This window comes from Lathamus discolor, chromosome 7 (assembly GCF_037157495.1).
Source record: "Lathamus discolor isolate bLatDis1 chromosome 7, bLatDis1.hap1, whole genome shotgun sequence".
NCBI lineage: Eukaryota > Metazoa > Chordata > Aves > Psittaciformes > Psittacidae > Lathamus > Lathamus discolor.
Genome location: NC_088890.1, coordinates 21,529,563 through 21,554,905, shown reverse-complemented (window position 1 = coordinate 21,554,905; position 25,343 = coordinate 21,529,563). Strand labels below are relative to the sequence as shown.

The following is a 25,343-nucleotide window of genomic DNA, read 5'->3' as shown; positions in this document are numbered from 1 at the left end:
CAGTCCTGTATGCCTCTGCTTCACATTATCTGAATTACAATCCTAAATATAAGGAATTCACTCCCCCCACCTGAATTTTCAGGGGGCATCAGATGTAGCATGAAGAAAAATGTTGCTTGGATATAGTTCTTTGGTAAGGCTGTGAGGGGTCATATAATGAGCTGCATAGCTCATCCTAATGATATTAGCTTTGTCAGAAAACTAGTGGTGTTCTGGTACATTTACAGTTAGGTTTTAGATTTTAATTTCTGGTTATATTTTAAGTTAGCCAAAAATCAGTATTTTTCTTTTACAAGAAATGCCCAGTTTCCCATTTATGTAGTCAATTGAATTTGTTTCCAGATAGAAAAATACTCTGATTTATTTATACTGGAAACATCTCTGAATATTTATTTGTGAAAGAGCAAAAATACCCTACACTGCTGAGGCTTGCACAGTCTGAATTGAGAGGCATGCTTTTTAGACATTCATCTAGCAAACTGAACAGCATCCACAATTATGAAGACAGATTTACCTACTGTACCTTTGATCACTGCCTCCAGTACCATCTGTCTCCCATTTGACTGGCAAAGGTGGCATATTGCCCTAGTCCTCCCTGCTGTTCTGTGTGGCCAGAGAAGCAATGAGAGCCTCCAAAGATGATTGCATCTGGAAGCTGCAACCTAACCATCTGCCTGGTAAAGTTCCTTTCATCATTTTTATTAGAATTATAGAATGGTTTGGGTTGGAAGGGGCCTTCAATCATCTGTCTTCCTATAAAGAAGTAAAATGTGAGTCTGCCAGGAAAAGCCATTTTCTTTACTTTTCTTTGCCAAAAAGGCAACTGTCTGGGGCAAGACAACTGCTCTTGCTGTTTGCTGCAGGTTTTCTTTACTCCAGTTCTTACAAAAAAAGCAATGTTGACCTGTAGATGTTGTACTGCAGTGGAGTGGTAAAAAGCGAAGAGGAAGGAATCGGAAATGATCCAAGGAATAGCTTCTGCACAAAGAGTGATTAACTGCACTGCCCTTCAGCTTGCGGAGAGGTGACTGATGGGATGAGGGACGGGAACACAAAAGGTCAATAGGATTGAAAGGTTTATAGAGAGGATGAGTAAGAGTAATCATTCAAACTCTCCTTCGATCATAGCTACTGAGCAGAAAACAAAGGCTGATTAAGAAAACAGAAGTTTGGGTTTTATTTTCTGCAAAGCATAATAAGGCTTTGCAATGCTCTGGCACATAACGTCATTGCTATTGAGTTCGTACAGATTGAAAAGACACAGTCGTGGAAGAAAAATTTGCCCAGGTTTATTAATCTCAAAGACACTTCTGTGGTTAGGGACTCACTGAACTGTATGTTCTTGGAAACTGGGCAAGTGTCAGAAAATGACTGAATCACGGAATGATTCAACTTTAAGTGCCCTTGGAGGTCATCTACTGCAACCTCGTGCTCACAGCAGGATCTGCACTGAAATCAGATCAGTTTGCTCAGGAGCTGTCCAGTCAGATACTGAAATCCTCCAAGCTGCGGATTTCATGACTGCTCTGGAGCTCTGTTCAAGTGCTTAGTTACCCTACAGGGGAAAAAAATGCCTTTTTTGGTCAGGACCTGCCCTCTCTCTGTTCCCCAGATATGCACCTCTTTGAAGAGATTCCTCATCCTTGGTGACCTCCTCTAGTGTACTGGAAAGCTGGTGTTAGCTCCCCATAGACCCTCACTTCCAAGCTAAACAAACCCCATTTCCTTTCTTCTTGTACCCTTCACTGTGTGTTGGTGGTCTCTGGTAAATGTGGAGGTGGGGATGTGTAGTAAGGCAGACTTGGGATCTCCTCGAGAGTTGCTGTTTCGTCAAGACATTCATTCTTGCAGCCCATGGCAGAACCAAAGCTCAAGACTGTTCTGGTTTAGTTACTCGTTTTTTCTTTCTGGGTTTGGTGGTTTGGGTGTTTTTAGCGATGTTGCGTGGTAAAGTTAAACTTACCGTGTTTTGTGCTGGGATTTCCCGAAGGTCTCACCTCAAATGTGTCTGGGTGCTGTGCTGATGTTAAGGGTGGTTACTAGCGATTCACAGTGCTTGCACGAATATATACCATGCATCTATTCTGTAACATGCTCTCCTATTTTCAGACATTTGCATGGGAAAGAGACTGTATTAGACAAACTCGTGTTCAAGAGGCTTATGGCTGGAATTCATTATAATATTTCTGTGCTTTATAATCCCATAGTATTGCATAATATACATAAAAAATGATTTGAAAGTGTTCTTATTTTGAATTTCAAGAGCTGAATAAGCATCTTTTAATAATCTAGTTGTATTTTATATTTCTTTTCAGAAATCCCTCCCTGTAGCATTGATAAAGAAAACCTTTATCAAATTCCTTTATTTTCTTGTGGGATAAACACTGATTGTGTGTCTCTGGCTGTACTTCTGGTTCAGTGCTGAGCTCCCTGAAAACAGCAGCACAATCGTAGACTTATAAATGGATAGAGTTCAGCTGTGTATGGTCTGTATGGTAGGGCTGATTTTGGCTCAAGGATTAAATGCAGATACTGCTTCACGGTATGGAAATCTCATTCCTTGCAAGCGTATATAGTCATACCTCTCTATCTTTAACAACTGAAGACAAGCTGGGGCAGACAGTTGCTGGGGTTTGGTTATTTTTATTCTTACAGCAATGGATACAGTCACCAGTAAAGAGAAACCCGTTCTCAGGCTGGTTTAGAATCAGATTCTCAGACTGGTTTGGGTTACAAGGGACCTTAAAGCTCATCCAGCTCCAACCCCTGCCACGGGCAGGGCCCCCTTCCACTGGAGCAGCTTGCTCCAAGCCCCTGTGTCCAACCTGGCCTTGAGCACTGCCAGGGATGGGGCAGCCACAGCTTCTCTGGGCACCCTGTGCCAGCGCCTCAGCACCCTCACAGGGAAGAGCTTCTGCCTAAGAGCTCATCTCAGTCTCCCCTCGGGCAGGTTCAAGCCATTCCCCTTGGCCTGTCCCTACAGGCCCTTGTCCCAAGCCCCTCTCCAGGTTTCCTGCAGCCCCTTTAGGCACTGGAGCTGCAGTTTTGAAATACTGACCTGTTGCTGTGAAGATACCTGCTTTGATAGGTACTGAAATACAGAGGAGAAATATGTCTTTATTGATCTAACCTAGTGTGGTTAATATTTTAGCTATAATGCAAAATAATATAAAATTGAGAAGACAAAAATAGTTATTGTAATATTTTCTGTCTGGTCTAGCTCATTTAATAACAGTAGAATCTTGTTCCTTGTTCTTATAGTACTTGTACTAATCAAAACAAGTTGGTAGCTGCTATATGTGGAGGAGAATTGCAATGGGATAAGCATGCAGGATTTCTACTGTATTAATCATTCTGAATTGTAATATCAGAATTTCTGAAGTTTCCAAGCCGTTTCTGCCAAAGAAATAATAATAACAAAATGTTCCATGACTCAACCTTGTTCCTTCAAGCTTTCAAAGATGTTGCCCTAGGGTGAACTGCTCAATATATCAGATTTCAGCTTGAAATGGTCTGCTGAAGCTGTCCTGGGAAAATGACCCGTTTCTGTGGATTGAACAAGACACTTGCTATGAGCCGTCTTGTTTGTTTGTGTGGGTCTGAGAGGTCATTTAAATTGCGTAGATACCTGCTTTTAATACTGATTGCTGAGGAGAGCTGTGCTGGTGGAAGGATGGACAGGAGAGATGCAATGGATTATGCCTGAAAACGCAGCGGGGATGTTTCCAGGGTTGCTCTGTCGGAGCTCGGCCTCAGCGCCCGCATCCAAGGTCATTGCTATGCAGCGCAGCCGCCCCGGAGCAGGCGCGTGCGGCGGGTGGCCGCCTTCCAAAGGCCTCTCGAGGAGCAGCCTGCTCTGGGTGCCGGCAGGAGCCAGCAGCTGCTCCACCATCCCTGCGCCTCCGCTGTGCCAGGGCCGCCGGCCAAGTGCGCTGCTGCCGGGAGAGGAGCTGGCAAGTGGCACTCGAGGGGCTGTGTCCACAAGTGTGCTCCGGCGGCCCCGGGAGCAAAGGAGCGCTCTGTGTGCAGACAGGAAGGAATGCGGCGGGCTGTCGTGCTCGGAACTCCGCGTGGGCACGGCTTTTGCAGGAGAACCTTGAGAGAGTGGAGCCTTGGGTTGTATTTCCTCTTAATTCACCCAAGAAAACACTGCGTCTAATCTCTTCCTGTAGACATATTAGAAGCAGCAGAGAACCTGTGCATGCATCTGCACACTCTTTAGGACTAAGCTTACGAGAAGCTGAAGGGTTGTGGTGGAAAAATGAGTCCTGCTTGGAGGTCGTGCTGAGTTGGGGTTTACCTGGTTACTTTGGCCACGTGGTCTAGGGTAAGGTGTCCCTGCCCATGGCAAGGGGTTGGAACTGGGTGATCTTAGGGTCCTTTCCAACCCAAACCATTCCGTGATGCTAAAACATAGCTTACATTATAAAAAAGAACAAAAGTTGGGGAAGGGTGAGAAGGGGGCAGCATAAGGAATCCTGTAGCAGGGTGTTACAGCGAGTTAAAACCAGACTGTTCTGACAGTTACAACTGACCACAGTTGTGTATAACTTGACCTGGCTTGCAGCCAGAAAGGTGTTAGTGAATTTGAAAATAAATAAATAAGTAAATAGTGTGTACCAGTGAATTGCTTGGGCAAAGAAGCTTTTGAGACCTGATAGCCTTTTGACCCGAGCTCCTGTATTATTAGCTTTGGTTGTCTCTTTACTCCCTTTGGAAGTACTAAATAAGTTCTCTCCTGTGCAATGCTGAGGCATATATTAAACAGAAAGGCAAATCCTAAGTGGGGAGAGAAAGGAGGAAGCATTGCTTTTGGATGTTTCTGGGATGTGGGACTGCCTGTGGGGCAAACAGTGTTGATTGATGTTTCAAACCAGACTGCTGTGGGTTTATTGTTCAAGCTTCTGACCAAAACATACTGCGAACAATGTTATTTGGATTCTTGTGTTAATCTTGACTCTTCTCGAATCGTCCAGGCTTTAGGAGAACTTGAGGAATGACAGCATACTGTGAGCAGTGGTGCTTTGGAATGCTTAGGGTGTGCATGTGGATTTTTTTGAACTCCCACTGGCTTAAAACTGTCTCAAAGTTCCTGTCCTATATTTGCCATAGTTCTGCAGCCATAGCTATGAAATACATGTTTGAAATAGCCGACCCCCTTTTTCTGCAGATAACACATGAGGAGAATATTACGGATGCTTTTTCATGTGCAGCTGCTCTTGAGATTGTGTTGCCTGTTGCATTGGTTCTATATGCACGCTGTGTGTTGATTGACCAGGCTTTTTCTTCCCAGAAATTCACTTTGGATAATGCATTGCTCTCCTTTTATAGGTTCTAACTTCAAATGTAGGCTTGCCGTAAACTATTCCTCCATTTCTTCAGCATGAATCCCTTCACTTTGAAATCACTGAGTTGGTAGACCCTACACCAGCAAATAGCATCAAACTGGGGCTTGCTTTCAGAAATTTCTCAACATTTCTGAGTGTTTTGAAAAATCCTTTTTTTTTTTACCCTTCTCTAAGTTGAAAATACATTTTCAAAGCCAATATATAAAATGCACGACTGTCAAGCATGTGACGAATGTCAAGGATAACGTTGACATCCTTGACATCACTTCTGGCATAGGAACCCAGGTACTGGAGGTTGGCACCGACTTGCTTTATAACATGAGAGATCGATGCTCACCCTTGGTCCCATGCAGGGTCCTTGGCACTTCCCGTGGTTTTGGCTGCGGGCTCTTCTCTCCTTATGCAGGCTGTCAGGAGCAGTGCCACGAGTTGCTGCACGCACTGACAGGACGTCTGGCAGGCAGGCTGGCGAGCTCCTGTGCTCCTGCACAGCCAGATGTGGTCTGTGGGATAAGGGTAGGCAGGCAGCTGAGCCTGCGCTTGGCACCAGGGTGCTCCCCCGAGCCTTGTCCTGCTTGGTCACATTGGGGTGATCTGTGTGGCAGTAGTACAGTAATATTAAAGTTGGTTAAAAAGGGGAGGGTAAAAACCTCAACAAACCACCACGGTGTGTTAGGGTACAAGTATGTTCTTGCTTTGCAAGTCCCGCCACTGTCACTTCCCAAGGACAGCTAGGTTGCAGTAGTGCTGCAGCTGGCACTCCCTAGCATTTCCAGAGAGTGGGGTTGCCACAGCCATGAGCACCCTGACTTGGGAACCCCTCTGTGATTTCTGTTCTCTCCTCGGGTTCTCCTATTAGCTTGTGGTGAATGTAAGTAACAGGCTTGCTGATGGAACTGTGATAGCTTCCTGCTTCAGTCAGCAATGCATCCTTGAAAGACCAAACCGGGTTTCTGTTTATACTTACCCTGGGGAGGGAGGTGGCATTGTTGTCTTTATTAACATACTGATGGATTTACTGACATCAGTTTTCTCCAGTCTTGTCTGTTTAATTAATACAATTGAGCCGTTGAATGTCTAGCTAATATTTCTGGGGCACATGTTCTAACTGGTCTTGTTACTAAAATTGAGTCTCAGCCCCTTATTGTGAAATCTGCCATGGGTTTAGTTGCCAAAATAATTAAATGGCCATTAATTTGCCATTTTTCCTCCATCTACAATACTTAAGCTGGGCTTTATTAAAGCAATTACGGACCAAATATTTAAAATGCTTTCACAGTAAATGAATGCTAAGAAATACTAATGGAATTCCAGCTTATGTTTATGTAGAAAAGATGAAATAAATAATGGTAATGTCAGAGTGTTACATAAAAGCCATTGAATAGCAGCTGCAGTGAACAGAGTTTAAAGCTAGGAATAAAATGCATCATTAATACGAACAAAGGATGTAAGAAATACTTCTGAACTCTTTTTATTTATTTGTAGCCCAATTAAATGCTTTTCTGAGAAGATGCCCTGGATTAGTTAATTGTTGGGTAAATTACTGTAATTCTGGGTTAGGTCAGAAATATATATTGAAGAACAAAAACACGTTCAGTATCTAGTGAATTGTGATATCCAGAGCTACAGACAGGCACTTCTTTCTTCTCTCTTCTCAAATGATGTATTACATTGCCCATTAGTTTGCTAATGTTTGTAACACATCTTACAGTGACAGATATGGCTTTACTTAGACACCAGAAGATGTGCAGGCATTAATTAGATTCTGCTTGTTAGCATTCATTCTGCTGCTGCTCCTTATTTACTGTTGTGGATGTGCCACCTCACAAACTAACAGGCCCCTGCAGCAGGATTTTTCCTTGCTTTTGCATTCTCAGCTCCATTGTCCAAAGGATGATGGATTGGATCTGAACCAACACTTTGTGCATGCGTTATGTAATTAATAAGGGAAGACATACATGCTGAATTAAAACTAGCAATTAAAAGCGTATCCCAATCCTGAAGGAACATAATTGCTTTCCAAGTAGCTGTAATAGTGTGATTCATTAACAGTGTATGATTTTATTAAAGAGGACAACAGCCGTGACCTGATACCAGGAAGCCCAGAACAGCGACTCAGGCCAAAATACTGTGCTTAGTCCTGGTCTGCAACGGTTTCTAGGCTTTATTCCAGGTACCCTGCTGCTGCTGTGCTTACATTTTGCGCATCTGAAATGCTTCAGCCTTGGATGTTTCCCATGTATTTTAAGCTGTTACTTAAGCTTGCTCAAGCCTGTAACTTTGTAGACTTCCTTTTATATTTGTTTTGCATTCACAAGCATATTCAAGGTCTTTTAAGTTTAGGATAGTTATGGTATTGTCCATTGAAGTGTCTGGGGTAAATATTTCCACAGTTTTAGGGGAACCATTCTGAGACTTTCGCAGGCTCTGCAGTTTTCTTCTTAATGAAGGTGAGGAGACAACATCTGAAATTTAATCTGAAGTAAAAGCTTGAAGTTGGCTGTTCTGCAAAAGTTGCTGGAGAATGCTTGGTTTCATTTTTAGAGCAGTCATTTGCTCTGGGACGCACGGCTGTGGAAAGAGTGGGAATCCCTAGTGTGTCTTTAAATTGCTTCTGATCCTGAGAATTCTCACTCAGGGTAATAGTTCTAATTATAGGCAATCAAGTAGAGTTTAAGTCTGATATTTGGAAGAGAATCTGTTCTTGCTGAAAAGGCAGACAAGCCCTCAGTTGATGTAGTATTCGACGTGTGTTTTGGGACATGTGTAACATAAAAAGGTGGATGGGGGAAGACGAAGGGAAGTAGTGACAACTGGCTGTGGTTGTGGGGTTATCCAGTCAGGTTCTCACAGATTTTCACCAGGCCATTCTAATTCTTCATAGTTCAAAATGTATTTTCAGCACAGAAATTAATAGCCAGGTATTATGTTATCTGAGTTCTGGCCATGTGGTCCAGAGGTTGTGGAGAAGTTTTGAGCTGTTCAAATAATTTAGCTTATAAAATCGAGTAAACCCGACATTATTCTCACATTCTATGTTCTGGGATTGATCGAGTCCATAGGGTAGCACAAAATGCTGCTTAGTGGAATTTTAGTGGTTTCATTTTGCAGAATAAGTTTTCTTCACTCCTTTGTCGCATGAATACTCACAATGGGGCAGTCTGTGGCTATTAAAAGTTATTACTCTCAAAGTTTTGATATTTCTGCCAGCGACCATGAGGTTTCTGGTAGTTCAGTGCTTAATGACATTAAAACGTGTTAAATTGATGATATCCAAACCAACGAAACAAAATCCACAAAACCAGCAGTGCTCCTTTGTGGCTTAATTTAGAGGGCTGTGCTGAGCTGGGGAGCCCAGGCTGTGAGTCTGTATTTTGTGGTACATGTGGGTACCATGTTAAACTGTTGAAAACAGTTCACTTGAGCTGTTAGGATTAGTTATTTCAAACAGCAGTGTTACCTGAATAAGCAGACTTCAGGTTGTCTCGTATGAAGACTAAGGAAATGTATACCTTGTGTTCAGAGCACTCAGATTTCCTATTTGGATGTAAAAGCAATAGCTGGTAGCAGATTTGAGCACAGCGTATCTCTAGAAGTATTTCTTCATCACAGGTTTTTGCCAGTGCAGGATTACCTGAAAACGAGGAAGCCAATTTAAAAGTTATTGGATCTGTAGTTAACAGCACTATAGTAACATTTCTGTGGATTGCACTTAAAACTTCTAGTGAAAAATACATAAAGAGTTACTTTAGTGGGGCAGGTAGTCATTGAGGGGGTTTAAGCTTTTGTAGTTTTAAACACATCTTTTGCTTTGTAGTTCAAGCATCCTTGTGTTTGTTACAAGGGCAGATGCTGTTAACTGCAGGTCTTCTGAAATGGTTCTGACTAATGAGTGTTTTGCAGATCCTATGGCTCTTCTTGCTCATTAGCAGATATCATTCTATGTCACGAACAACCTTGAGCTGGAAATAAGTGTACTAGATTTGGTTATGGAGCAAATAAAGTAAAGCTTTCCTACCTCGTTAAGTGTTGTGCCTTGTAAAAGTGTATCAAAAGAATGTATGTATGTGCACAGGAAAAATCAGGTATCGAGCATATTCACATGCCTCTGCTTTTCTTTACAAGCCAACAAGCAAAATCCTTGGAAAGGCAAGCAGGGGAAAAAAGTGCTGCAAATGGCAGATATGTTTGTAATCCTTTGTGGACATACTAAGTACCCAGAGAACTTGATGTTTTAATACTTACACTTAAAATACACCAATTTGTTAACTAAGAGTTCAGGTTAAGTGAACTTGATGTTAGACGATCCTTTTCCTGGAGTCACACTGCAAGGCAGTCTAGTTTGCATCTCAAAGAACAGGGGTAATCTGGCACAAGACAGAGATTCTGAAAGGGACTGGAGAATAAGGGTGTTGAGAGCTACTTACCATGCATATTTGCATCTGTAGTCAAATAAGACATCCTTAATGAAGAGGTTTGTTAACTTGATCAGTTTAATAGAAAGCAGTTTGAGTGGCAATATGTGGTAGGACTGAGCAAAGTGTTTTGAGTGGGATAGAGGTTTTTTTAAGCAGGGCTCCTTTTAAAAGAAGATGTTCTGCATAGTGGGAGGAGGCATAAATAGTTATTAGAGCCTTGTTTCAACAGAGTGCTTAACTGTGACTTAAAAGGAAGCAGTTTCTTGACTTTGGGCATGAGTTGCTTAGCAGAAAGCAGAGGACACTTGTAACAGTGATTTCAGTGTACAAACAGAAAAAGAATTTATTGTGAGTGATATTATACAGATTTTTCCACAACTCTTTTCTGCTGCCAGCAACAGTTGGTACTTGCTCTTTTTATTTATGATGAGAGCCAATAAATTAATTCAGCAGCTACTGAACTGATGTTTAGCAGAGGCTTTGTTTTGGTGAAGAACAAGGACTTTCCAGAAGAAAACCTGCTGGGATTTAGTGCACATTAATTTGAGAGAGGGAGGTGGGGCTTGGGGCAAAGGGCAGTATTTTCAGTGAAATGATAAGAAACAAGTTAATCTGTAAAAAATGGGTAAGCCTGGAGAAATGAAGTGGTTCTGGAAATGAACGGTACATAGTGTGGAAGTGGCACACACCAGCGCAGTGGGGAATGGGGGCTGCTGGGACATCATTTTGCCTGCTCGGCATTAAGTACCTTTTAGTTTCCCGTGAAGCAGAGTGACAAACATTAGCAGGGAAAAATATTAGATTAAATAACAGCTTCTAACTACAGCAAGTGTAAATGGAGGGTACATAAGATAAACACAGCAGCATGGGTATACAAAGCTCAGAACGTACAGGGATAAAATTAGTATTGCAAAGGAAATTCAACACTAGCACAAATGTGCATCAACTCCTCAGTAACAACAAAGCTGAAAATGAGAAGCAGCTTCCTATGAAAGCTTTGGGGCATCTTGCTAAAATAAATAGCATGGAGAATGCAGAGGCTTCAGGAGAGAGCTACAGACATTCATGAAAAATATTCCAAACTGTGATTGAAAAATGCAAATACCGTATTCTGACCTGAAGCATTCTGGTGGTCCTTTTACACGTTTGTGTTTGCTGTGAGCTTGCATATTTTATCACTGTGATAACTTGGTTGATGGCGGGGCAGCACAAGCTGGCAGCAGGACAAACTGCAGCAGTTTAGCCTTTCCCTCACATCCCAAGAACCCCAGCAGCTCCCATAACTGAGAAATGTCCCATAAAAATTGCTGGGGTTTTTCCACTGTTGCTGTGAGGACACGCTTGTGTAGGGAAATAAGCCATGAGACTAAATACAGCCCTCAGCCCATGTCAGGCGGTGGCGTGAGCAGTGCGCGGTTTTAGCCAGTAATGGGTGTTTTTCCTATAACGCACCCCGTATGATCTCCCACATTGCCGTTTGGTGGTGTATATGCAGCGCGGTGCCGGCTCTGCACCCTGCCAGCCCCGTATTTGGAGGTAGCTCTGTCGATGACCACTTAGTACTTTTTCTCCTGAAGCTCATAGCAACAAACTTAAAGCATGCACGTGCCAGGGCCGGTGGGTTAAACTGAACCATTTCAGTCCAGGTGAAGCAGGAGTGGGACAGGAGGGGTTTGAGTGGTTTGTGTCTCACACAGCAAGTGAGGCAAGCTGGAAAACATCTCAAACTGGTTAACCCATCGAGAGAAAGATATCCGGAGAAAACGGGCGATCTTTGAAACAAGGGGTCAGAGCCTGCTACTAAATACCACTGTAAAGGAAACAAAGCCAACCATGATCATAGCATGCAACAGAGCTGCTCCTAATCGCATCAGTGATACCAAACTGAGAGTTTAAAGGCTTTGTTCTGGTAGTTATTCTTTTCATATTTGGAGGATGCTTGTATGGTTATGTGTTTGAGTGGACAGGCTGAGACCAGATGGGGCAGGGTGAAGGCTGTGTGCTTTATCCCAAAACTCCTCACTTGAGCCTTCTACCACAAGCCTGGTTTGCTCTGGTTTCCTAGAATGAATAAAAAGCAAAGCATCTTAATCATGCAGAGACTGACATGTTAATGATAAACACAAGAATACAATGAATGGTAACAAACGGCTTTGCCTAGTAGTGTAACAGAAAGCATTGCTGATGAATTCAGGCCTTGAGTGATTTTCGTTTGTAAATGTCATCTGGTCTATGAACTGTAACTCAGTACAAAAGGTGTGGTGATCCTGCAGAAGCTATCTTATAGGATACTCTTTTCTATTGCTCAGGTGATCTGTTTATTACATGCAATAATGGAACAGAAATTTCAGCAGAGAGAGATGGGGTTTGGAAACAGCTCACTGGCTGTGCAGGTCATTGATGTTGGCAGGTTATTAATGTAGTTGGACTTAGCAGAACTGAACACTTCTGATGGTGAGCTGACCCTGCTGAAACCCATGGGAGTTCTTGTTGGTCATTTCAGTCTGGCTGAATACTTTTAGACTGCAAACTCACTAGGATAAAAATTTGGTCATCTTACGTCTTGGTCTTTGTCGTGGTTTAAACACAACCACAAAAGCTCGTTCACTCACTCCCCCCCCTTCTTGCCCTCCCCCTGCTCCTGGAGGGACGGAGAGGAGAATCAAAAAGAATGCAACCCCCACGGGCTGAGATAAGAACAGTTCAGTAACTAAGGTATAACACAAATCACTGCTGCTGCCACCAGTAATAATAATGATAAAGGAAATAACAAGAGGAAAGAATACAACACCTCAGCACCAGCTGACCAATACTTCGCCCCACTGCCCCCAGCCAAGCACCGACCGATACCTCCTGCAACCCTGCAGTCCCAGCCCTTCCGGGTAACTCCCAGTTACATCCTGGGCATGCCGTGCTATGGTATGGAATACCTCTTTGGCTAGCTTGGGTCAGGTGCCCTGTCTCTGCTTCCTCCCAGCCTCCCCTCCTCCCTGGCATAGGCTCATGAGGCTCAGAAAGTCCTTGGCCAGACCAAACATTCGAGCAGCAACTGAAAACATCGGCGTTATCAGCGCTGTTCCCAGGCCAAAAAATGAAAACACAGCACTGCACCAGCTACTAAGAAGGAGAAAACTGACTGCTCCTGCTGAACCCAGGACAGTCTTTTCACACAGTGGCATCCAGTGACACACTGTACAAGTATCTTGCTGGGTAGTCTTTATAACAGGGAAAGCTGCAACCTAATGTTCCCAGTTCTGTTCTACTTGCTATCATTTTCTTATAAAAGAAAGCCTTCTGTTCTAAGTTAATAGCTAAGGTGAAATAGCCTGTGGAGTTTCTGGCTTTCCATTTTGTAGTATTCCATCAAATGTAAAATATTTTAATTCATTCTGCTAAGGTACAAATGTGGGCTACTTTATCCCCTGCTTACTCATCAGGCAACTTCATATTGCTCTAGAGGATAACTGAGGAAGGCAGTGAACTAAAGATATATTGCCTCAAAGAGCAGCTTGAGCACATGCTTAACATAGACTATGCAAGTTAGTCTGTTATCTTGAATAAAGCAGTAAGAGCACAGGTGAGTTCAGAGCCAGACAGCGAGCTTTTCAGTTATCATTATATCTGGACCCATCAAAACAAAAACTAGAGCCAAACTGAAAACTTGTACCAAACACATTAAAATGTGCTATGTGCTGTAAAAGCTTCATGAGTCTTATCCTGTCTAAAATTAAAGTTTCAGTGTCATTCAATACAGAAGAGGGAGGAATAGCTTTTACATTACTAAAGCACCTTTCATATACAAAGAAACTGCTGCAGGCTGGGTTCCTACTTTTGAGCATACCTGGTCCTAAAACTCTCATGGGAAGCCTGGGTGAAGGAGCAGAGAGCATCAGCTCCAAACCCGTGTGGTGACAGAATTCAACATGCTTGCAGCAGCTGAGCATTAGCATTTCTTTCTTGCGCACTTTGCTTTTTGCTTGCTGATTTGACTTTTCAGTCTTGTTCTTCCTATCCCTCCAAACTGGGCTTAAGTGAGTGGCTGTTGTGCAGAACTAGTAGATTCAGTTACCTGACAAAAGAGTTCCCTTCTTGATCTGGATTGGTTATCAGCCAGAGAACACCTTGCTGACTACCTGGGTAACTTGCTCTTCTCTTTGCATTCCACCTCTGCATGGCACTGCCAGCCACCTGCGGCCAAGACTGTGTGCGTTCTCATACGCCAGTGGTGACTGAGCTGTTTGACTTTACAATAGGTTGGAAAACTTACATATGGACTCTTTATGGGAGTTTTATTTTCTTAGCAGACATTTATTTAGGTGATGTATTGATGGCTATTAGAGGGGTTTGGCTGTGATGTGCAGTTTCATAATTAAAACTGCACTATGTTGTCAGTGCTCTGTCTTTGGTATTTGCTAAAAATAAGGCAGTATTTGAATCATTAGAAAGGTCCTCTGGAGCAAGGGAAGATACCTCTTGGCTGTCTTCAGTGCAATAGAAAAACCACTTGTCTTAAATCTGTATTTCTCTGAATTATCCTTATTTGTGGAAAAGATATTTCACTTCCAAAGTTATCAGGTGGAAAAGATATTTCACTTCTGAAGTTATCAGGTATCAGGTAATCATGTTAATGTCTTGTGGCATTGTGTGGGTGTGTGTTTCAAGGTATGCATGCTTCATTGTGGAACAGGGACATTTTGCTAAGGTGCCCGATCCATGCCATGAGCCCACATAGGTTGGAGATAGAGGGTCAAGCTCACAGTAAAGGTTCTGCGAACTATATGAATGGTGCTATTTAGGAATTGCCACATCAGTCTGTGTAGGTCACTTTGGGCTGTGTGGGGCAGTGCTATGTCAAGTGTATGTTTAGATGTAGCTTTCTTAAAATGAATAGTGCTGGAGTTTCTGTTGATCCAAGCAGTGCAGTCCAGTTATGCGGGGGAATGGAGAATTTGGGGGCTTTTATCTCCCCATTAGTTATAGTTTCCTAATGCACTGCTGTAGCACCAGCACAGGGTGATGAGATTCACGTGCTGTGGCTACACTGGCAGTTCTACAGATTATCACCAGGTTGGCTTCTGTGCAATAGAAGGTTCAGCTGAGTAGGTAAACTCAAGGGCATGGCTGCTACATAAAATTCTTGCATTGGTTTTCTGTGTAGCAGGTTAGTGGTGGTGGCCAGGAGGTTGTAAAGTTCACTCTTCAGCTGCAGATAGGCGACTGACCAAAAAGGAGCACCTTTTGACACAAAAGATATTAATCTGCAAATCAGCTTGGACCAAAGTTCACCAGAATAACTCCTGCCTGACCTGTTCTTTGTGCTGTTTGTTTTGCAAATTTACCTTATTTAGCAGCACCTTTGACAGTTCCCACTTCTCTTTAGCCGGGGGAACATCAGAGGTGATGCTGTGATAGGTAGCAGTTGGCTGACCACCTGCTCGCTCTTATTCTGGAAATATTACAGCAGGCCATAAAGCAGCTATGAACTGATCACTTGACCGTGGCAAATGAGCTGCCCTCATCAGTGTGTTCTGCTATATATTTGACTTAATAATGTGAGCAGATGGTCATTTTATTGATTCATGAAGCAAGGGAGGAAGCCTGGCTGTCTTGATAACGCAAGGCCTGAGAGGTGAGCTTTGGTGTGGGGCAAGAAGCAAGGAAAGGGAAGAAAAAAGGCAGTTTTTGTAGTGTGGGGGTTTTGTTTGGTTTTATTGTTGGGATTTTTGTTGTTTTGGTTAATTTTTGTGTTTTACAAAGGACCACTGTGGAGAGGACTAAAATAAAAGCAAGTTTAGGTGACTCGCCAAGCCTGTATGTATGGTCATGTCCTGGAGATACAGACTGTTAGCACACGGTCATGATGCTGCTGAAATACCTGCACCACTGGTGCAAAAGAGGGATGGAGGGGAGAGAATGGGAGGACAGTAGTTTGTACAGTTGTGAGGCTTCTCACTCTGCTGGTGCTGCTAATGATGGCAAGGCTTTGGAAAGGAAAAGGTAATATTTAAGTAATAGTTCTTCAGCCTTTTTCTCTTTGTTTGTCTCCCCTATTACCAGGGTATAACTGGAGATTTAGAGAATCTAATTCTCTAAAATATTCATCAACTATCCTTGTTAGCTGAAGTGGGAAGCTCACAAATTCCCCACCTGGCTCAGCTCAAAGGAACAGCTTGATTTGGTTATTCATTTGGTAATTTTCACAGTGATAAATAGAACCTGCAGAAGAATGTTCTCTTGAGCAAGAGCTTAATCTCATACTTTGGTTCCTGACTCTCCTAGCTGCTGATTAGTTTTGCTGTCTTATGAGTTTGTGTCATAATATGTGACTATAAATTGACTTTGCAGTGAAGAGGGAATACGGTTTGTCTTCACAGATGCTGCTGTTGCCATGGAGATAAAAGGACCAATGGCCTTTTCTTGGTTTGGACTGTACTACAATGTTCATACAGAGATGGTGCATTCGAAAATACAACATTTGGTGCTTTTATATTTCAGTCTAAATATCAAATGAGAAAGCATATTGTTTTTTCTTGGTGACGAACTGTAACAATAAATACAGATTTAGGACTTTTTCTGGAAGCAGAAAGCAAGCCCGCCAGGAATGTGAAAACAGTGTGACTGGTTTGTGCTTGCTAAACCTCCTCTCTGGGAAAAACCTTTTGGCTTAGCAAAATATAACCCTGTAGAGCCTTTGGGTTTATTTGATGCAGTGTTTGATGCCGGTTACATCACCAGCTTACTTCTCTGTGATGTTCCACCGGGGCTGATCTCGAATGAGCATGCAAAAGCTGTGAATGTGATTTTTAATTTTTTTTTTTTCCTTAAGAAAGAGCTTTTCTACCTCAGATTGCGTGAAAGAAAATATAAATACCAAATCCACAACACCTTCAAGGATGGCTTGCAGAAGGTGTTATTTGTGAGTACCTTTTCCTTCTTCATCTGTCGTCACGTCTCTGATATCTGTGTTGAGGATTCCAGAAGTGGGAGTAGTGATCAGTTTATTGTTTGGTAGGTTTCTTTCCCGAACCATTTTTAGGGTGTTACCTTTTTGGCAGATGAATGATCTGTATTTTAGAAATGCACAGATGATGATGGTGTTTATGCATGTGGGTATTTAAAAACTTAACCTAATCAACTGAATCGGGTCTATGTTTAGGAGTGAAAAGAATAACAAATAAAACCCCATTTTGCATAGAAGCAGCAGTGCAGGATACTAGGAATTCTGTCTATGATGAGTCAAGTATGTCTCTTCCATTTTGTTCGAATGCTTTGTCGTATTAAAGTGTAATCTGTCTTTTAAATACATAAATACTGGTACCTGGATATGGAATGCAGTCTGAAGCAGTGTAATATCAATAAGGCAAAAGATCGCTCTGGTTTTGTTGTCATTGTATGTATGCTTAATGAAAACTTAAAGATGTATTAATTGCTTGCTACTTACTTGACTGATTTCCCAAACATGATAGTCAGCACAGCAGGAGTTTAATATTTCCCTCATTTAATGCAGTGCAGCAGCTCTTTGCATGAGTTGTCACGTTTGGCAGAAGAGCTAAGTGCTTATCCACTTGTAGCCCCAGGAAGGACAATGCTGAAGTTTTCATACTGCTTGTGGTGTCAGCATGAGAGTCTATATGGGAACCACACTGGGTGGCCTTATTCAGCTGAATCCTAGTGGTTCCACATGACCCGTACTGCGAGCTTTCTCCTAAACCACACTGCAGTGCTGTCCACCCCAGGGGAAATCCAGAACAAAATAGACAGCAGCCTGCAGTTAAGTTGTCCTCTGCCACCCACCCTTGCTGCCATCAGTGGTTCACTTCTAATCCAGTGTTTTGAAATGGCTGTACCTGCTGTTTGCGTTTCTGAACTCTGGGTAAAGATCCTCTCCCTTTAGGGTTAAATTTAGGTCTGCCAGAAGATCATATGTTCAGCAATTGCGATTGTCATCTGCTGCCTTTTGCAGTTATTTTAATAGTGCCTGTGGGGGTTCTAATTTGAGTAAATCTGCCTCATATGCAGTAGCACTGTCCACAGACAGGCGCAGTAAGTTCAACCATTCAAGAATAAACTACTTGAAATGGATATTGAAAGAGTATTCAAATCTTCTGAAGTTTCCTTTAGCCTTTTGGTTTGCAGGGATGGTGTGACTGGTTAAGTTGAAATGTTTCAAAATCAGAATAAAATAAATAGGCTAAGTTGAAATAAGAAAACTGAACTTAGAAAACAGGTTGCAGCCTTCCAGGTATACACGCATGAGCTTTGAATATAGTGCCATATGTTTAGACAAGGGAGAAGTAGTAATGTTTGTGTTGGACTCCATTTTAACAGGAGTGCTGGGATTTGGGGATTTTGTAACTCTCAGCAGGAGACAGAATTTCCTACAGTGCTTACAGAGTGGTGTTAAGGAATACTTCGTCTCTGTAGGTTCCTCTCTTTAACAGTGGCATTGCAGTCTTATTTATATGCCCATCTTGTACAGTATTGCCCTGTATTTCTGTTCACGTTTGATATCTTTTACCGACCTCAGCATGTTGCTGTGGAAAACAAGAGATGAACTGTGACTTCTCCTGTCATTCTGTATTTTAACTCCTGCTTAAGAAAGTTGATGCTGTTGACTGAAAACAAGGAAAATGTAAGCCTGGGGGCTTTTGTAGAACTGACTCTCTAGGATCTACATATGCAAGATCTTCATGGTCCTTAAAACTGATCATTCTGAATACTGAACATGGATGTTCAACAGTTAAATACACCAGCTCATTAATGCATGAGTAAGTTTTGAGAGGAAAACTTAAATGCTATAGATTTGTCAATATTCTAATAACGTATATGCTAAGGACTTCTGCCTTTTAAAAAGTATATTGCTTGTACATCTTAAATGTAAAAAGCTAGCTTGTTGCTGTTCTAAAAAAAGCTAAGTAACAGTGTCAAACTACCAGGATTAGCAAAAGTGGGTTTTCAGATGCTGCACTGAATAGAACATATGTCATGTACCATTGTTTCCAGTAATAGGATTTGTCTTGCTGTGAGTCTCTCATGCTCTAGCTGTGTAATTTCATTCTTTTTAGGTTACTATTTTTCCTCTTTGCTGAGCTTCAAATCCAATACATATAGGTGTCGCTGGTTAGATTGAGTTTTACAGCAATTATTGCTATATTTTGCTGTAATATTGTTGTAATATTGGTGTATATTGCTGTAACAGTGGCTGTATTTTGTAATATAACAGTTTGAGTTTCTTCTGTAATTCTGGGACCTAACTGAGTGACATGGGAAATGCAAAAAAGATGCAGTGAATCTATCAGGTTTCTGATTTAATCTACAAGATTTTTTCCTTCTGTCTCATGCAGCTTCATGTCTCTGCTCTTCATTTCTGGGTTTGGACTGTGTGGGGTTGTTCTAGAGACTTTGGAAGTGACTAGCAAGCACAAATGATGCAAGTGTGGTTTGTGTGTGCTGTAAATTATTGCGCATCACTATTCAGAATAGATGGGTTTGTAGTAAGACTTAATCAGAAGGGAAATAAATGCTCCCAATTGTGAGTGTCTTACATGTTAACAATTTTAATTAAACTCACCCTAGTTACAGCTAACCCCGTATCGGAGTCTGCCTACAAACTGTGCTGTGGCTTGGATGCAAAAGGATCACCTCTTGCTTATTTGCGTGGCTAATAATTCATTGGCAGGAAAGCAAAAAGGTGTATAAAATTATTTTTAAAAGAATGATGATGTTAATAAGCATTGTGTTCTACGATGGGAAAAAGCAGCTGCTGATTCTTGTTTAGTATGCTGTGCCTGTACTCGTTTTATTCTCCGAAGAGATGATAATTCTTTGAAGGCCCTTTTGAGGGAGAAGAGGACAGGGAAAGCGTGCCTAATCATTCCTTTGAAAGCCCAGCTGTGGGTGCTTGAGTTGGAAATACAGAAAGGGTAGTATTATTCAGAACAAGGACCTATCAGTTTGCATTTACACTGCAACATGTACAAATGCTGATATTTAGTCATTTTGATGACAACCAAATCTTCTGCATTCAACAGTCTGAATTGGAGCCTACCTGGACTGATCTCTTGGAACTGCAGATTTTATTGAGCATCCTTGATATCTAGTGAAACTATCTCTAATTTCTATCAATACAAATCCCTATTCTATAATGCTTTTAACTAGGTTGTATGGCTCCTGCATGGGACTGGGAGAACAGAAGTGGGAGGAGGAAGATGCCAACATAGCGGGTCTAGAACATATGGTTGTGCTACTTCATGATATCTGGGTAGTTTTCTTGACTCTCGGACTACAGTGCAAGGTTTGATGTTTACTTGCCAGGAGTTATTGTTACCTTCCCATGCTTTGGTGTCCAAGAAGCTGCGTACAGAAAGCCATCTTGCTGAAAGGAAGTGATAGGAATAAAGGGATTAGTCTTCTTATGGTGTGTGACCATCTCTGCCAAGTACATGTGAACTGCAACCCTTTTACATATGGAATCATAAAAGTAACAAGAGCATTTAATATTGTATAGTTGCCATTCAAAACAGTGTTTGGGGAGAAGACTGTAATTAATAAGAACACTGTGAAAAACCGCAGTATTTGCTGTATGCCACCACAGCTTCTCCTTGACATACTTGCTGCTGCTGCTGCTGGGCATAAAGTGGGATCAAATAGCAAAGAAAAAAAGAGCATTTTCTTCAGAGCTACTTCAAAAGCCAAAGTCATCCTGTCCTGTGTATTTTGGGTGAAGATCAGAGTAGTGAAAGGAATATCTTTGATGTCAGAACAGTGTGAATTTGTCCTTGGAGATGTGAATGAATCGTCTACTAAATCACCACTTAGTGGACATGTCCACAGACAACCACAATCAAACTTGGCCAATGAGGGGGTTATATAAGTGGCCACATAAAGTTGTCTGCTGTTCTCTCTGATGGGCGATGCTTCCAAAAATCAAGTTGTCTTCTGGCTGTCAGTGTGCTGACTCTGGAGGCCTCTCTAACGTGTTGAGAAACATGGCAATAAGCAAACTTTTAGCTGGAGTCAATATGAGTCTGTATTATTACGACCTTTATTGTTTGTCACCAATTTGGAGGTCAGGTTGATTCTATTTCACATTTTGTTTCTCATTAAAGCTATTGTTAGATTTATTAAATGAGGACAGATCTCCTAGATTTTAACTGTAGTCTTTTCTAGTCTCAGCTGTAGCCATAACTCTGGATTGACATGAGAAAGAAAATTTTCAACATGGAAAATAATGCTGTTCTTCATCAGGATAGAATACTGAGAGATTGAAATATTCCTTTCATCAGCTTGTAGGCATGGATCCAGTCAAACAAATCATTCTTAGCTACTTCACATGGTACTGAAGTGAATAGGTTTATATAGAACTTGTCTGCCACTTGTGCTATTTACAAGCTGATTTTAAAATAGAATGTGTTAACTAGCACCAAGGATGCAGAGTGCCTGAGGCAGTGTAAGAGCCTGTGCTGGTATAAATTTTTCCTAGTGCTTGCACATCCTCATGGAACACAGCACCTGATGGAAAAATTCGCCAGAAGAAAAGGACGAATACTGGCAGATGGAGGTGAACAGATTGTCAGTTCAGACAAAGAGAGGAACGGTGTATGAAGGAATGTGGCTGTAAGAAAACACCGCAATTAAGGTGAACAAACGTACCTAGCAGACTCCTGTCATCAGCCACACGGTTAGCTTCATCAAGAGACAACATTCCTTCCAGCTCTGGTCTGTACCAATACACTTTCACCATGGATCTGTAAGGCAAGCGTCTCTCAGTCCCTTCTGTCTGAAAGCTGATGGGTTATGTCTGAAGCAGTTCTAAGGCAGTGTTGATTTAATAATGCTGTCCCAGGTATTACACGAGCTTCAAGTGAAACGGTAGCAAAACAAAAAAGGGCTGGATGCCATATCCTGCACATGTGCTGTGCTGAGTTAGGAGGATGAGCTTGCTCCAGGCTCAGTATGTCCCTGGGTAGATGTGGGGCTTGCTACAGCCGGTAGCACAGCCAGGAGCCAGGAGGGTGCTTACCAGCCTAAGAGGACATCTTGAAAACAGAAAGAGGATGATAGCCTGGTAAAACAAAAGCAGTTCCGAGTTAATAGCCTGCTGTTCTGCTCTCCCAGGTTGTTTTAAAACCAATATTGAGAAAATAGTCTGCTGAGTTTGGAAGGCTTGTTGGTGATTGTAAGAGAAAACAGGGGGGAGGGAGGGAGGGAGAATGCAGTAGCAGCTTTATGTGATGATCAGTAATCTGTTTCTTTTTATTCACACATCTAAGCAAGGCTGTAGTACTGCAAGAATAAAAATAATGGCCTTTTCTGTTCATTGATGGATATGAAAGTGTGAAAATGAGTGGTTTCTAATGGCAAACATGATGGATTCATACAGAAGAGAGTGGAACAGTTAAATCTACTTCATGTCTGCGTATTTACTTTATAGCTGGATTTCTCCCATTATGTTGGCATCCTGAGGGAGATGTGATTTCAAGGGTTTGGTTTAGATTCGGTTCTGGTTTTACTGTTTGTGAAAGTCTAGTCTGTTCTCAAAAGAACTGTCTTAACAAGTTTGACTTGACGAGTGGTTCCCTGTCTGGGAGTACCTGCGGAGAGCTGGCAGAAGCCTGGCCTGGAAGCGGGAAATGGCAGAGCTTCAATGTCCACTGGAATGTTGCGAGAATGCGTCAGAAACCGAAATTACCAGAAGCAGCATTCATCAATTTAGCCATTTGTCTTGTGTCAGTGCTGAACTAGCTGTGCCCCATTTGTAACCTTGAATCATCTCTTGAAGACCATAGATCAGAGAGGTAGAAACTCCGATGCAGAAACATCTGCTGTGTAAAAACATAGCAGCCTTCCAGTGTCTGAAGGGGCCCTACAAGGATGCTGGAGAGGGACTCTTCATCAGGGACTGTAGTGATAGGACAAGGGGTGGTGGGTTCAAACTGAAACGGGGGATGGCTGAAATCCAACCTTATGTATTCCATGCATGTCTTTGACATCTGAGATGGTCCTGTTGAACACGGCAGTGATATGTGGGAGCTTAATTACAAGCCTGCAGTGGAACACTGGCATCTGTTTTGTCTATTCCGTACCTGCACCTATGACAGAGAGTGCCAGGGTACTTACTACTTGACAAACGTTTGGCACTTCTTACTTGCTATCCAAGGTGACTGGATTTCTGCATTTCTACTGCACCCTTGAAAAAAACCTCTGAGCTCCTAACCAGTCCTTGTGATAGGTGAGTATTAACCTTACCTGCAGGAGAGCAAGATGAGATTATAGGGACGCTTTCTTCCTGACTGTTTAGGTCTTGGGAGGAACCTAGGGAAGTCAGAGGAGGACAGATCTGTGGAGCCTTGTGGGCAGGTTCTCTTTGGAGTAGCGAGGAGCAAGCTCTGTTCAAAATGCTTTGTTGAGCAGAACTGAATCCAGATGGGTTCATTCATACATTTACTGGTTTATTCTCCGAAGAAAGAAGTACTGTTGATAAGAGTGAAGAGATTTGTATGGAAAAAAATGGTGGGAAGGGATCTGGGACACTCTTATACTAATTTCCTCCTTTTGCTTCTACTGCCAAACCCCAGGTATTCCCAGAGCAGTGATTTCATCAGTGTGATTGCTTTCCCTACCCCATGTCAGCCTGTCATGCAACGCACGCTAATAGTACTACCCTGGTTTTGTGAATTGTGTGGGGCAACTTGCGTGAATATGGTGGTTTTCTTGTCTGAAAATACAGCTTCTGTGTGTTCTAACTGCTTTTGTCATGGTCCATCAAGGCTTTCAGTAACATTGGTCATATTTCCAAGCAGTTTGAAGATGCCACCGATGAGTGTGCACTGTGAGGTGTTAGCAGGGTACATCCCATGATGGCAAGATGCCTTGTCACTGAACTGTATTGCACTGCTGTTTCCAAAAGCACAAGTACTTTGTAAATCAGCTGCTATCTTTAACCGGAAAATCCCAACTCATCCTGGCTGTGCAGTTGCTGAAACACTGTTGGCAACGGAAATCAGAACAGGCTGACCTTGAGTGTCTAACAAAGGATTAGTAACTGACTCCTTTCTGAACAAAGCCGGATTCTTTTTCTGCTTAACCATTCTGTTTGATCTCATAAGAAAGTGACCTCATAGGATTCACTTTAAGCCGCAGGGTTGCAGAAGAATCAAAATCAATCTTCTGAAACATTTGTCAAGATGCCAAGCAAGAGCTGGGAGGGGGGAATGTGCATTTATGTACACATACACTCCCTATTAACAGTCAGTTTGGATGCTTACAAGTGAAATGAGGATTTTCGGTTTAGCCGCGACTTCTTCCACGTGTGCGCGCTCTAAGAGCCAGGAAATATCGATGAATACTCTATGATTTCCTAGAAGAATGCTGTGTCTTAAGAAATCCGATGAGGTGGTTCTATCATGGAGGACTTACTGTGCTAAACCTTGTTTAATGTTTCCAGGCACAAGCATCAAAATTGCCGAGAAGTGTATTGTGTGTGGCATAAAGCTCTCCTAAGCCTTACATCAGATGCAGTACCTTGTCTTGTTTTGCAGCTCTTCTTTGTTTTCCATGAAACAATACAGGCAGTGACCTGGGGTGCAGAATATGTTTTTGTGTTTTAAAGCTTGCGTGTAATTTTTTCCATGCTTTGAACAAATGGCAGCAGTGAAATTGCACATCACAGAATATTGTTTAAAACTTGGGTGAAACTTAGATTCTTCCTAATTTCAAAGTGGCATATTGCAATCTGGTTCTAATTGCTGGGCTTGAAGAAAGTTGATGTCCATGTTCATCACATTGTTCCTCCTCATGTCTAAGCACTCTGTTTGTAATTTCATTAACAAAGAAACAGCTTGACTGGTGCAGAGTAACTTGCAAGTCTGAAGCTTCATTTCCATAGGAATTTTATCCTGCAGAGTTTAGCTTTTGCCACCGTTCCGCATGGCAAAGCAAACCTAAAGTCTTAAATTGGCATTTGATCTTAATTTTGCAACAAAACTTTGATTCTTCATCGCAGCAGTTCATCACCATCGTGCCTGATATGTATATTTAAGCCATGGGACTACTTCCCTCTTTATTTCCTGGCATTCAGAACTGACACCTGTACATCAAATTTCATTCCAAGTTCTCATGAGTTTCAACTATTGGTATCCGCTTTTCCCTCAGAAGCCCCTTTCTAAACACTTGGTGGTTTGACTTTGTGTTTTTCCTTGTGTCGTAGGTCTTTAAATACTTTGCACCAGTTTTGCTGTCCAGCTCCATTGTACCATACCCAGCTAGCTGTCCCTGCCACACACTCAGAGTACAGGTAAGAGTAGATATGGTCCACCCACTTTTTGGTGTTGAAGGGAGATCTAATGTTACAATTCTCCATCAGAAAAGGAATAATAGCTAAAGTTTTAAAGGAAAAAAGGATTAGAAAAACATACCAGCCATGTTTAACATCTCCTAAGAGAGTTCTATTCACTTCTCTCAGCCATTGCTGAATGAATTTACTCAGTAAAATGAGTTTCATGTGCTTTAAGAGGCACATCCCCTAGACTCTTTGAAAGGTAGGAAGAAGCTAGCTGTAGGTTTAGTTCTCACATGA

At 42.1% G+C, this 25,343-nt stretch overlaps 1 protein-coding gene across 6 annotated transcripts in view; it reads left to right on the top strand.

Moving 5' to 3' along the window:
- The window catches only part of IQSEC1 (IQ motif and Sec7 domain ArfGEF 1), a 337,900-nt gene that overhangs the window by 125,077 nt on the left and 187,480 nt on the right, over window positions 1-25,343 (top strand). For 3 of the 6 annotated variants that reach the window (XM_065687868.1, XM_065687867.1, XM_065687877.1), the window contains exon 3: window positions 24,975-25,061. The exons of the other annotated variants lie outside the window; for them this stretch is intronic. In XM_065687868.1, coding sequence (XP_065543940.1) covers window positions 24,975-25,061 — 87 coding nt within the window. The remainder of the gene's footprint in view (window positions 1-24,974; window positions 25,062-25,343) is intronic. 6 annotated transcript variants of the gene reach the window in all.